The 13,705-nt window shown below is 50.0% G+C and overlaps 1 protein-coding gene across 3 annotated transcripts in view; it reads left to right on the top strand.

The window, feature by feature from the left end:
• Window positions 1–13,705, top strand: part of LTBP2 (latent transforming growth factor beta binding protein 2) — a 68,923-nt gene that overhangs the window by 36,399 nt on the left and 18,819 nt on the right. For 2 of the 3 annotated variants that reach the window (XM_042047143.1, XM_042047145.1), the window contains 5 exons: window positions 7,443–7,517; window positions 11,249–11,371; window positions 11,816–11,980; window positions 12,781–13,011; window positions 13,550–13,572. In XM_042047143.1, coding sequence (XP_041903077.1) covers window positions 7,443–7,517; window positions 11,249–11,371; window positions 11,816–11,980; window positions 12,781–13,011; window positions 13,550–13,572 — 617 coding nt within the window. The remainder of the gene's footprint in view (window positions 1–7,442; window positions 7,518–11,248; window positions 11,372–11,815; window positions 11,981–12,780; window positions 13,012–13,549; window positions 13,573–13,705) is intronic. The other variant, XM_042047144.1, reaches the window with a different exon arrangement.

The raw sequence follows: 13,705 nt of genomic DNA, 5'->3' as shown, positions 1-13,705 counted from the left end.
CCAGTCCAGGTCTTGGGAGCTCTGATTGCTGTCATCTTCCCAAGCTGCATGGCTGTGCTGTGGCCTCAGCCATGCTACTGCTTGCCTGCCCTCATCCATGTGCTAGCCCCAAAGAAGTCTTGGGCATATATGTTGTGGGGGGGTGACCCTGGGGTCTGCAGGTTCAGTACAGACAAGGAAATGCCCCACACAGGCCTCAGCCCCTCTTCTTTGTCCCTGACCTTCACAACCCCAGTCACGGCTTTCTCTTCCCCATCCTACAGCAGTCTCCCTGTTTCTTACCCGTCTTTCTGTGATCCCTCCATTAGAAAACAGGGGGGCTGCTTAATACTTCAGTTAGGCTGCAGATTGCTGCAAAAACTCTGCACCTCCCTTCTCGTTCTCTGTGCCAGGATGCAAGGTGATTGCAGAGAATGCAGCCAGAGCTGCAGCAGTGATTTGCTCTGTTGGACTTAGAGCTTCAAAATGTGTCTAATCACAGGCTTCTAAGATGTGAAAACAGACACAAAACACCCCCATGTGCTCCTTGCAGTCAGCCAGCCAGTAGAGCAAATGCACTTAGGAAATGACTCCTAGCTGCCAGCAGGTTTCACAGCTCACAGCTCAACACATGTCCTGTGTCCTGGCAGCAGTTGCAACTCAAGGCAAGTTGTCACTGCTGGTCTTCACTGAGTGGACAGATGCTTGTCTGGCTTTGTTTTCAGATTAATTCCAGGGATAGGTAAAATGTATCCCTGTGGGTCTTTTGTATTCCTGTGCCACAAGAAATTCCCTCTGGCTCTGGGTGATGAAGTTCCTCCTTGGAGACTTAATGGCTCTTGTGATGTTGGCCCTAATTCAGGCTAGTTGAAGGAGCCATTTTCATCCTGTTCAATGGTATATACGTATCTTCCTGCTTTGGCTACCTCTGGTGCAAGGAGCTGTAAGACAGACACATGATGAAGGCAGCCTAAGAGAGCCCAGTTGTTGTGGAGTGAGAAGCTCAGGTGCCTTTCTCTGGTATGTTGTCTTCACATGCAAGGTATCTGATCCCGGAGGGGAGTCAGGGAAACAGTCCCTTCTCAGCGACCTTACTTTTTAACAGAGCCTCCAAGCACTGTGACCACTCACTGCCTTGTGCCTTGTCTGCCAGGGTTTCCAGTTCCATGCTAGTGTGAAGGCATTGTTCCACGTACTTCCTGCCTGTAGACCACATCCCACACTCACATTCCTTCTGCCTTCTGGTCTTGCTGGCCTGTGTTGTGCTCACTCAAAGTCACTGGGCTGTAGTTCAGTGATCTGGTGTCTCGTGCACAGAGATAACATGTTCAGTGTGTGTTTCCAGCTTTCTTCTTAGCACTGTGATCTTCAGAGAGAACTCCTTGCTCTCATGTGTCCCGGGGAAGCATGCACCAGAGCAGACTTGACAGCATTGGGAATTTAATTCCAGCAACTAGAGACAGAAATGGCAGAAGCTAGTTCAGTGTAAACACTTACAACATACAGAAGTGCAGCCAGGCAAGAGCTAGACAAATGGGGAACTTGTTTGGATTGACTGTCTGCCCGAGACACTGATTGTTAGTAGAGTCTGGATATGTCCGGATGTCTCCATCGTCTGCAGCTTTCATGTTTGGTACGTGTTTGTGTGCGGAAAGACATCAGAGAAGAAGAATAGGAGGCAGGCATCTGTCTGAGCAAACTTACCATGACCAATCCTCTCTATTTTTTATGTTTTGCTCAGCATCAGAAAAGCCAAGGCACTCAAATGCTTTGTCTGCATCCTAATGAGACCATGTTAAAAGCTGAGTTCAAAATCAAGGGCTGACCTGGCCAGGAGTCTCTGTGAGTGTTACTTTAGTCTTAGAGATTTCCTTAAGCTGTTCTTGGACTGTGTGGTTTGCTGCTGGGGGGCTGTACACTGTTAAGCCTCTTCAGAGAAGTGGGCATAGAGATGGGTGTTCAAGCAGGCTACAGTAGAAGTTCCTGGGAGCTGCTGTTGCTTATGCAAGTGAGAACTAAAGATAGAACCCCCATGATGCATCAGAGGCACCCTGGGAGAAAGGGGAGAGCAGAGAGCTTGCTCCATGAGCTGTTGGAGCAAAGGCTCTTTGTTGCCTGACTCATGAAAGAAAGAGATGAGCCAGAGGCAGGGCCCTGGAGGGTAGCAGGACACCTGCATGCTGTCATGCAGCTGCAGTTCTTCAGCTCTGGCCAGAATTTGGTGGATGAAATGTGTTGTATTGCAAGATAGGATAAATCAGATGGAGACATTCAGTGACTCTCCTGGGTCTTTAGTACTTGGGGGAAGCAATGGAGCACACACTGAAAGGCTAGAACAGAAGGGTAGGGGCAAACAGGAGCTGGAAAGTTAAACCTGGAGAAGAATGAGGGTAGGAAAAGGGAATTGGAGGCTGATGAAGCAGCTGAAATAGAGACACTAGGATGTGGCTGAAAGGGAGCTCAGGGACCAGCATGGTAGTTGAGCATTGCTGGTGAGGAACCTGCACTGAAGCAATGTCCCGTCCTGTGGCAAGCTCAGGATGTGGGGCTAGTAGCAGGTACACTGCTGGGCAGAGCTACTCCTGCTTACCTGCCAGACCATGTGTTATTTTGGGGGATGCAGTGGTCTGTGGAAAGAATGTGTTGGAACACTGTTAAGAGATGGTCTGTGGAAATTAAACCCAGTGAGACTGGAGCTACAGGTTGACACAGACCCCACGGCAGGTGTGAATTTGGATACTGGTTTTCCCAAAGCCTTGGCCCTTCTCAGGCGCATGGTGATAAAGGAAACTGGTAGCTGAGAGTTCTGTCCAGAGGGGATCACAGCCCTGCTCTTCTACCTCCTCCCCATCTGTGAGACCACACACCTCTGGAACAAGCAGCATTCCAGGAGAACACCTGTATCAGTGGACACCATCTCCAGTACTGCCAGAAGCTACAAGTCTCACCTTTCTGTGAAATTTGGTGGACTTTCTGGGGGCAGGAGTAAACGTGCATTTTCCAGGTCTGGAGTTTTCAGTGCCCCCTGCCCCTTATCTTACAGTCAGCCTGAGCATGGGCTGGGCTGTGCACCCACTCGTTGTGCTCACTGCAGATCTTCCTGGGCTGCTTTCTCTCCTCGTATGGGTTTTAACTGCATTAAGAAACAAGTCTTTGAAGGCTATTGTTTTGTTTTTATTCCCACTCCACGTGTTTTTTCAAGTTTTTTGTCCTAGAGAAAAGTCTGAATTTCACTGGAAAGTTGGATCTTGTAATGTCTGGCTTGGCATCCGCAGCACTCCTCTAACAGACCTCCCACTGTGAGAGGGGTGGCAGCTCACCCATGCAGCCGTCATCGTCAGAAATGCTGAGTGGATCTGCAAGCCTCACACCCCCCTGCGCTGTGCCTGCAGGCATTGAAACAGCCATGGCAAGCCCCTTGAAAATCAACCCCCTGGTCTGCTCCTGTGAACAGATGGGGTAGGACACAGGAAAAAAAAACCTTGGATATATGGGAAGGAGGCTATGGAGGCCACTTGTTACCATGTGCCACAGGGAGTCTGTGCAGAACAGTACGGAAAGGCTGGAGGCGGGGAAAGAAGCAGAAACCTCTGCAAGGTTGTGCCAGTACCACAGAAAGCAATGCTTGACCTGGGAACACACAGCATTTTCAGGCCTGCTTTTTTCTGCATAGTGCTTGTTTTGCTCATCATACACGTACAGCATTGTCATATCAGCACACTGCAGCACAGTGTTACAAAACTGGGGGTTTTTAGGTACAAGGTATCTTGTTGCAGTTGGAAGCCACCTTGAGAGCAGAATGAGGATCTCTCTGTTGAAACGCCCAATGGCAAAAAGGAATTATCAGAGTTTTTTTCCTTCAAGCATCTTTTGCACCTTGAAGATCTTTACTGATGTAGAGCCAGAGGACGTAGTTTTGTATCACACATGTGGCACTGGTGCATGCCCTCTCCACTGCTATTACCATAACCCTTGCTGGGGCATTGGAGGAAGTCTTGCTGGAGCCTGCTTACAACAGACCATCCAGAGGAGAGCAGTCATGACAGACCTGGACAGAAGGATTTGTGTCTTTCCCTCTTGTCCATTCTGCCTTAGAACTCGGCTTATCCCCATAGCCACAGCCTACTTCTTGGTGTGGCACCTCTAATACATCTCTGAAGGCTGCTGTGGGGTCCAAGCTGCTCTGCTCTTCTGCCAGTGAGCTCAGCAGCTCAAGTCCTCTCTGCAGCGGAGGCTGATCTTCTCTACTTCACACTAAACCAGGCTGAGGCTTGACTGAGTCCACCATCCCCATTTATCCAGGTGTCACGAGACCATTCACTCTGGCTCCTTTCACCTCCCAGGTGCTGGAAAACCTAGAACTAGCAGAAGCACCACAGCTACCCTCAGTTTCTTCAGTATGGTAGATGGAAGGAGTCAAAATAAATGGGCTAGCTTTAGGAAACGGGCATTTCCTCACTTCTCATCTGACCAGAGGCTTGCTTTTTCCCCTTTTAACAGTGACATTGTATGGACTAATGTAATGTATTATCTCATCCAACAAACACTGCCTCATTCACACCCTTGTGGCTACCACCACTCGGAGAAGTTTTCCACTTCACCACCACCCTGAGCTTCTCCAGACGTGTTTGGGGAGCCAGAGCCCTTGGGTAAAATCTCTTCTCCTGGGAAATGATGAAAAATTAGCCTAATTGCTTAAAGATCATCCTGCTAGGCTCCAAAATCCCTCCACCCCATTTCCTTTCATATTATACTCTACTTGAGTATTTTTCTAGCTGGGGACAAAGGTTCTGGGGGAAGTCCTGGGCTGTGGCTCCTTTGCACTCACCTCCTTTCTGAGCCTGTGAGCTTATTGCACTCTTGCTCCTTTGTATGAGCCCAGCCCTGACAGGGATGCCTGGTGCCTGCAGAGCTTGCAGAGAGCTAGAGGAAGCAATGAGGAGAGCCAAGAGGGACTCCTAATGTGCAGCTACCTGGTGACCACATTGGCTTGGCACAGCATCTGCAGGGCTGAAGTGCCCAGGAGGCAAGGCTCTGAAATCACCCTCTTGAATCAGGAACCAGGGCTCCCTGCCCTCAGCAAGCCTGAAATCCGTCTGCCTGACAGATGCAACTCAGCTGCTCCATCCCTAGCCTTAGGCTCTGGGAGAACCCTTCCTGGAGAGAGTGTAGACAGACACAGGAGACTGGGGCCTCTTCAGCTGTGAATGCTGACAGCTTTCTGCCCTCTCTGATCACTAGGTGGGTTCCAGAGGAATACCCTCCTACCAGCTGCATAAGAGAAGGCTGGATGCTGATCCTCTTTGCAGGAAATGTAGGTGTCCTAGACTGTTTTTTTCAGGGGGTTTTGGCCATCTCTGTTGTAGTTCAGCAACATTTGAGCTTGTGGAAGGAAATAGTCCTCTACTCAAGAAACCAAGCACAAAGCTGAGAGTTAATAGCTTACATCCTCCTGCAGCCACACACTGTCTTCCCTTGTGGACAGGTCCTGGCAGAAAGAGAGCAGCCTCCATCCAATACTTCAAAAATGTCTTGGTTCTCCTTGGTACAGAGAGATCTGCTCACATTACATTACAGTTACTCTTGCCAGGGAACAAGGGTTTCTTTGCTGAGTTAGGACATTTGTCTGTAGCTTCACAAGTGATTTGCTAATGTAGTGAGCTGGTTTCTGCAAACTGGAGTTTTGTAAGTGCTAAGGTGGCACAGACCTGCAATTCATCTGCCCATCACTGGCATTTTCTGCCTTGCTGTCTCCCCAGCAGCATCTGGCGGAGGGATGCTGCAGAATCTGTTTCTCTACAAAGGCTCTTCAGAGGCGGTGCATGGCTCTGACACGTCATCGCTGTTTGATCTCCAGCACGCTTGGCTTCCGCTCAGAGGGCTTGCACATAACAATGGTGCTTCATTTGAGTGTCTGTTATCACATTGTGCTGAGGCTGACAGATGCTTCCAAGCACAGTTAATGCTTGTCTGCAGCCCCGACCCCACAAACTATCGTGTAGGAGGACCTGAAATCCCACTGGGGTACTGAGCCTGGGGCCCATAAACCAGAGGTTTTTTTACCTTCCCAGAAGGTTGGAAAGGTATCCAGTGATTCCCAGCATCACTAGTAGCTCCCTTGTCCCTAACATCCAGATATTTGTTAGCACCTCCTGCCTACAATTCATGACTAAACTGTTGAAGGGGGTAAAAAGATTTTTTTGTCTTTGTCATTCATTCAGCTACTGAGGATCAGTGTGCACATGGAAAACCTTGCAGCTTCATTTAATATACCTGAGAAAGCCAGGTTTTCTATTCTCCTTCCTGGTACAGGCTGGTAATGACATGTTCTCCTGTCTTTTATTTCCTAAGTGCCTTTATCCTAGGCGGCTGGTCTCTAACTTCTGCCTTTCAAGAACCGTCCTAGAATGGCTTTAAATTGCATTATAGAGTTCAAGTGTTTGGGACAAAGAGTTATGGATATGCCTGCTCTCTGCCCCCAGAATGTGTTCTTAAACTTCACAGGCTTTCTTTTTGCTCTTAAACTTTGCAGGCTCTTGCCAAGCATCTCCTGCTGTAAGGATGGTCTCAATTTGTCCCTGGTTCTTGAAAGCTGCAATGTGTTAGGAATCTGCTGGACCCTCAATATGACTATTGCCATGGAGGGCTTTCCACGTACGACACCAGGGAGTGAGCTACTGATGCCAGGCAGGAGGATTTAAGTGTGGTTGGAATATAGCTGGGCAGTCAGTTAGCTCTTTCATGCACTCCTTGTTCCCAAGCAAAAGATCCAGAAAATTAAGAAGCCCCACCCTGGGAAAATCCTTTGCCCCAGGCAAAGTACCCTTCTTCCTACTCCACCCCATGCTTACTCACTTTCCAACCCATCCACTCTTAGATTCCCTGTCCCTTGCTCCAAAATACAGTGCCTAAATTTGACTTCCTAGGAATTTATGGGCCACATTTTACTTGCCTTTAAAAAATTTGGAGATGTTTAATTGTGCGTGTTATAGAACATTTTGAAACCCACAAAACTATTTTAAGCAGAAATCTGAATTTTTCTTTGATGAGAGGGATTGGGGCAGGAAATCACACGCAGTATAAAAAGAAATGTAATAAACAGGGCCTGAACTGTTATTTCAGCAGTTTGTCAAGGACCTCAGCCATTCTTTTCACTCTGATCCCCCTTGTTATGTGCCACCTGGCTATCCAAACTGACCTAGGAGGAGACAAAGTGACACAATGCTAGGTATGAGGCACAGGCAGCACCTGTGGGTCACCAGGCTGGCACTTGCCAAGAAGGACAAGACACGCCACGGATAATGTGGCTGCTCCTACCTTTCCCTCTGCCCTAGAAGTCATTAGAAGCCCATCCAAGGCAGGCCTAAGGACCCTTTCCCCTCTGGAAGAAGGGCAGGGAACAGGGAGGATGCTGGTGGCAGGCTCTCCTGACAGTGTCCCACACTGTTTGCTTTTTTCCCCAGCCCACCCTGTGATTGAGAATGGACAGGTGGAGTGTCCCCAGGGATACAAAAGGCTGAACCGGAGCCACTGCCAAGGTAAGGATGCTGCTTTCATCTCTGTCTCTCCTTCTCACATCCGCTGTCAGAGTTGCAATTATCTATACAAAATACATTTACCTAACTCCCTGGTACAGATCTGCAAAGAACGTGGCTTATAAAAGTTTTCGTGCTTTCATCAAGAATGGAAGAAAACCAGGTAACACAGGACTACATGACTCAGCTGACAAGCACAGTGAGCACAAAGTTGGGCCAGTACAAGAAAATTCCCCTGTTAGGTCCTACTGACCCAGTAAGGGCCTGTGTTTATGCTCTGCTAAGTGTGAGTGTAAAAACACTTCTTCCATGTTCTGAAGCAACAGAAATTCTGTTGCCTAAAAATATTTGTGAAGGTTATCAGCTTGTTCATTTACAAGTGGGAGAGTGCCATAAAAGCGATGCCTTCTGTTCTGACTGTATCACTTGTTCATGCTGCGAGGCTCCGCTGCCTGCCCCATGCTGCCAGGATCAATCCATTGCTCACTTCTGTGGTCCCTCAGTTCCATATGAGGAAGGCACCATCTCTCCCCTTTTCTCTCTGGTTCATGTTTATTTGGCATTTCTTGGACCTACACTGCTTGTGTTTTTCCGTGCTCTGACTAAAGAGGAATTTTATTGTTCCCTTCTTGTGATTCATGATAAGCTGAGAGGTGTCACCTCTCAGATGCAGCAGGGAGCAAACCCAGGGCTGGCAATCCAATGACTCATCTCTTTTAGCTGGGACTTTCCACCACACTTAATTAATGATTCAACCTCCCCACATTGTCCTGAGGGAGAACTTTCAACAGCACAACAACTATTCTGCTTGGTGCTCAGATCTCATCCCTTATGTGGCCACAGACAGTGCTATGATTATGAGGAGCTACCCAGAGACATCAGATAGGAGTTGGAGGAACAGAGCAGCAGGAGGGACTCATGTCAGAAAGAAGAGACCTGCAGTGCCTGCTCTGGATTTGTGTCCCCTGTGGATCAGGGAGGAGCAGAGGTAGATGACAGTGTGGATTTGGCTAGGAAGATTTTTTGCACAGGAAAAACCATGAACCAGAGATCTCTGCCTCTGGATGCTCCTTTGTAAGCTAGACTGGAGAAGTTCTATTCTTCAGACACTACTGCTTCAAGGTGCTATTCCCATCTCTACTGTTGTAGTGGAATGTGTGTCAGGAAGCCTAGCACCTCACTTCAGGGCCCAGAGTGAGGGTTCAATTTGGTGGACAGATGTAGGGGCCTTCTTTTGCCACGCAGGTAGGAGGGGAAACTACCTGGCTTTGCAGGCTATTGTTAAAGCACTGTGATTGGAGGAGGACCCTGGCAGAAGCCCACTTTCCTCTGTTCAGTATGGACAGAAAGGGTTGTCTCTGGTGCCTTCCAGCAGACGAACAAATGGTTCACCTTTGCAGGATCTCCTTTCCTTTCCTTGCTGCATCCTATTGAGCAGAACAAGGCTGCAAGTTGAGAGTGCTTGTCAGACCCAGCCAGGGATCCTCCCAGTGCTGCTGGGACTAGCAGGAAGGATGGCACTGGAAGAGATAATATGGTTGCTAAACATGAGGAAAAGAGGTCTTGGAGGCTCAGGGATAGGGAGGTGTGCATGCAGCGCAGTCACTGCACAGGACACACACTGAAAGTCCTAGGACACCATATATATATTTGGTGTCTGATGTTGACCTGAGTCCTTTCTGCTGACCAAGCACTGGGGTAAGCCAGCCTGCACCTTTCCACCACAGGCTGCCTTACTCAGTGTGGCTGTTTCTCAGGAGCACTGGCAGACTTGTGTGGGGTGGGATGAAGCAGCTGAGGCAGCATATGGATCTCAGTTTGTGATCCCTGAGGGCTCTTCTTGTGGGCTAGCCCTAGCCCTGGCATGCTGCAGGGGGTAGGAGTGCATAGCTCTGAGCATACCTGTCTGCTTCTATTCCCAGTGGGGACTTCCACTGTGGCTGACAGCAGAATAGAGGGGGTTGGGATGAGGCCTGGATGTGGCCCTGTTTTAAATTAGGCATATAAAGCCTAGCCCTTGGTGCTTGTTTGTTTTGTGCTCTCATTACTCTAATCCCTTCAATCCCTTTGTTCATATGGAGACAAACACTTTGTCCAGTTGGTCTGTCAGAATGACATAACACTCTGACCGTGCTGTGGAGTGACAGGGATGAGCCATGAGGCTCCTCCAGAGAGCCCTAATGTCTTTTCTGAGGGGGGTTCCCAGCATATTTGGGGTTGGTCACTGGTTGTTCTCATGAACTCTGTCCTGTGCTTGGTACAGAGCAGGAAACACTACATGGTGCAGCCAGATCCTACTCTTCCCTGGCCTGCTGCAGATCCCTGTAGCATTGGTACCTCTAATTGACTTAACTTCTAGCCTGGTCTTCACGGCCCTTGTATGTATCAACTGTGTATGGAGCAGCTGGTGGGATGAATTGGGGAGTTTAGGAGCACAGGACTGGGAAGGGCCTCTAAGTCATTAAGTCTGAACTTCAGCTGTCATTGCTGTCTGTGTGTCTCACAAGACAGCCCCCTCCACCAAGCAGTAATGCTTTGGCTCTGAGGAATAAGGTAGTGCTGGAAAAGCTGTTCCTGAGTCTTCGACCCCGTCCATCTTGAAACAGTCCCTAGAGCAACACTGGGTGCTCTGAGGGCACCTGAGGTCTCACCAGGATCATGCACACTGGCATTGGGACTGCCCTTTGTCTTTGGCAAAGCATCATGTTGGCATTTCTTGGTCTTGGCAGCTCAGAGCTGTCCTGTGAGCAGTGAGTGGGCCCAGGTCCCTCTCACTGACAGCTTCCACCTCTTAGCTTGCAGTATGTGTTCCTGTGGTTTGTCTCAGGGTGGTGCTGAAGTTGCTGCCAGTCCTGCTGCCCTGTGTCTCATCCAGCTCTTCCTGTACTGCTTGTGCCTCCTGACACAGCACATTTAATCAGCATTCTGACTTTTCTGGGCCAAGCTCTTTAGTGAAGGTAGAAAGGACAGCTTCTCCTCACTCTCCATCTGAAAACTGCTCTTAGCTCCCCTTAATGCACTTTTTGCCAATCCCTATCTTCTCTGGCTTAGCTCATATAGTCTTACATGGTGCTGTAGGAAAGCCTTTACTGCAGGCCAAATGGATGAGTCCAATGGTGCTTCCCTAGGATAAACCCAGCTTCCCTCCCAAAGACTGTGTCTGATGAGTGCTGAGCCAGGGGCAGAGGCAGAACTTGAGGCAGGTCTTGAACATGGTGACTTCTCACTTGCTCACCCTGCTCTTAGAAGAAGGCACAGTGAGCCACAGCCTGGCCCACCACCCCTCTGCATCTGGATGGGATCTGTCAATGCTCTCCCTGCATGCTGGCACTGAGTTTCTCAATAAGGTCCCTCCATGGGTGGTAGCTCTATGCAAGCAATACCAAGAATCAGGAGAAAGGACAGGACTCACCATTCCTGGCTTGCAAACAACCATGATAGTAGTGACCCTGACAGAGTGGCTCACCATAGGGGCCACATCTGTTTTCCACAAGGACCACGAAGCAGAGGAGTCATCCACAAGCCATCCTGCAGCTGCAGCAAGCAAGCTCTGCAGATGTGGGGCTACTGTCACCACAGAGGTCCCCACTGTGCTGCTTGGTGTAGAGGCTGCCTCAGACACCAGCCCAGCTGAGGCCCCTTTGGTTTGCAGCACCTGAACGGGAGACACTGGGTAGGGAGTTTAGTTCACCCTCAGCTTCCTCACATCTCACAAGGTTCTCTTCTCTCCACAGATATCAACGAGTGCTTGATGCAGGGCCTCTGCAAAGATGCCGAGTGTGTGAACACCCGTGGCAGCTTCCGTTGTACCTGCAAGCCTGGAACCATGCTAGACCCATCCCGTAGCCATTGCATCTGTAAGTGCTCCAGGGAACCCCCCAGTCTGGGGAGGGACCTGAGCAGGATCCCATGGCTGAGTGGAGGCTGCAGTGTGCTTCACATCTCCTTTGAGTGTACCTGAATTGGGCTGTTCTGCACTTGTGTGCAGAATGGGTCCCAATCATGCATTATTCTCCGTGGACATTGCATGGTCCCTACAGAGGCTGAAGGGAATGTGCACGTGGTGTGGCAGCAGAGGACACAGCCCCCTGGGATGAGAGAACTCCCACATGAGCTGGGTTTTCTTGGGGATGACACTGTTGGGGGAAAGGCCCAGTGTTCTGGAGAGAAGACAGGGCAGCCCTTGGGCAGGCTGGGAGGTACAGCCAGAGAAAGAGCCAAGGGGGAGTGCTGAGTGTCCCCCGTTCTCTCTTTGGAGAGCTCGGGGCACGTCCGGCGCTGACACAGCTGTTGTGTTTCAGCGGACAAAGCGGTGTCGATGGAACAGGGGCTGTGTTACCGCTCGGCAGCCGGAGGCGTGTGCACCTTCCCCCTCTCGCACCGCATCACCCAGCAGATCTGCTGCTGCAGCCGCGTCGGCAAGGGATGGGGGGACAACTGTGAGGAGTGCCCCATGCCTGGCTCAGGTGAGATGTGCCCACTTCAGCTTTGTTCTGGTTAGACTGGGGTTTGGGTTTGCCTGAACACAGACAGCTGCAGGACCCAGAGCTGAGCAGTGCGAATGCTGTCCTGTGAGATGGGTACAGAACCCAGGAAGCAGACCTGGATAATACTGGGAAGATGGAGAAGTTCCTGATGGGGAACCAGTCTGTACCAGAGGGAGAATACAGCCATGTCTGTGCCTGGCTTTATTCAACAGCCCTTTCCTCTCATATATCTTTTGCTGGGAAGAAAGCTAGGTGAAGACGAGTTTGAGTATCTCAGCATGGGGTTGAGTGGAAGGGAAAGCACAAAAATCCTCAGGGACCGGAAAAATGTTCAGGTGGTTTGTGCAGAGTATCTTGAGTGATGTGCAGAATGTTCAGTGCTGAGGTGCTCCAGGTTCGCTTTTATCTGCTCCCTTGCTCAGCTTGGTCCTTCCTGTGGCATGATCTCTTTCTAGCAGTACTGACCATGGGAAGGAATTTCATTCTGAGGGTCTGGGGATGCCTGTGAGAAACCCACCCTGCTCTGTGAGCACATTCCTTCTGCTTGAAGCATCCACCCACTGCAGCCCAGATGCGTTTCTGTAAGAATTCAACCCATAAAAATTACAGAAAATTATAGGATTGGGAAGACTGGCACCTGCATTCACATGCATGCCTATCCATCTTCACTCCTTTATTCCACTGTCCCACTATCATGTCTGGGTGTAGTAAGCCAGGTGATCCCTCCACCAGCCTCCAACCTCTGCTTTCTAATGTTTTGATTTGATTTTCCTTCACAGAGGCCTTCAGGGAAATTTGCCCAGCAGGACATGGCTACACCTACTCCAGCTCTGATATCCGACTGTCAATGAGGAAGGCAGAGACAGAAGAGCTGCCCCTCAGCTTAGAAGAGCAAGGGGAGAACAGCAACTGGACTTTGGACTGGACAGTGAGGAGACAGCAACTGCAGGACAGCCTGCGTGGCAGCATCCTAGAGGCGTTCCCCTACCCTGGCACCTCAGCAAGACAGGGTAGTGTGGGGTCTTCTGCTTAAAGCTGCTCCATCTGGGCCCCTAGCAAGGGTGGGAAACTTCTCAGGTCCTGCCATATACCATGGATGGAGCTCTGGCTGAAAAGGGCTCCCTACATCTGTATGACTATAGTGTTCCTGAGGCATGAGGCAGTAGGTCTTCAAGTCTTTGGAGAGAAGGTTGAGTGTTTCAGGCTCCTGCAACTGCATCCTTGCAGTTGGTGCTGACTGGCCAGGCGGCCTCCACCAGGACCTCAGGCCTGCATGGCAAGTCTAGCACTCCAGTCCTTGGGCTTTTGTCCAGCCCAGCTGGAGGGCAGTGTGACCAGCTGCTTGTGCCAGCACTTGCTGGAGCAGAAGTTCCTGGGGTCTGCACAGTGCCTGGAGTCCAAGTGTGTTGGCTTTGGGAATAAGCTCTTGCAGAGAAGTGTGAGGGACTGAATGGCAGTGTCTTAGACATGGGTGCTAGGGCAGTCAGGGTTTGAGGAGGATGCCTATCTGTCTTCTCACTACTCACCATGCACTGTTTCCCCTTCCAGGTGAAATTTCTCCTGCTGTGCAGGTAAGTAAAGTCTGTCTTGCTACAGCTTGGTGCATCCATGGTAGCCTGATGGGCTGGAAGGGGAATGTCATACAAATTTACTAAAAGAGGGGAGATTTAGATTAGATATTAGGAAGAAAGTCTTTACTGTGAG

The sequence above is a fragment of the Corvus kubaryi genome, unplaced genomic scaffold (assembly GCF_017639235.1).
Source record: "Corvus kubaryi isolate FWS band 111438036 unplaced genomic scaffold, C.kubaryi_AGA036_p1.0 66, whole genome shotgun sequence".
NCBI lineage: Eukaryota > Metazoa > Chordata > Aves > Passeriformes > Corvidae > Corvus > Corvus kubaryi.
The sequence above is the reverse complement of the archived record's forward strand: the minus strand, read 5'-3'. Positions and strand labels throughout refer to the sequence as shown.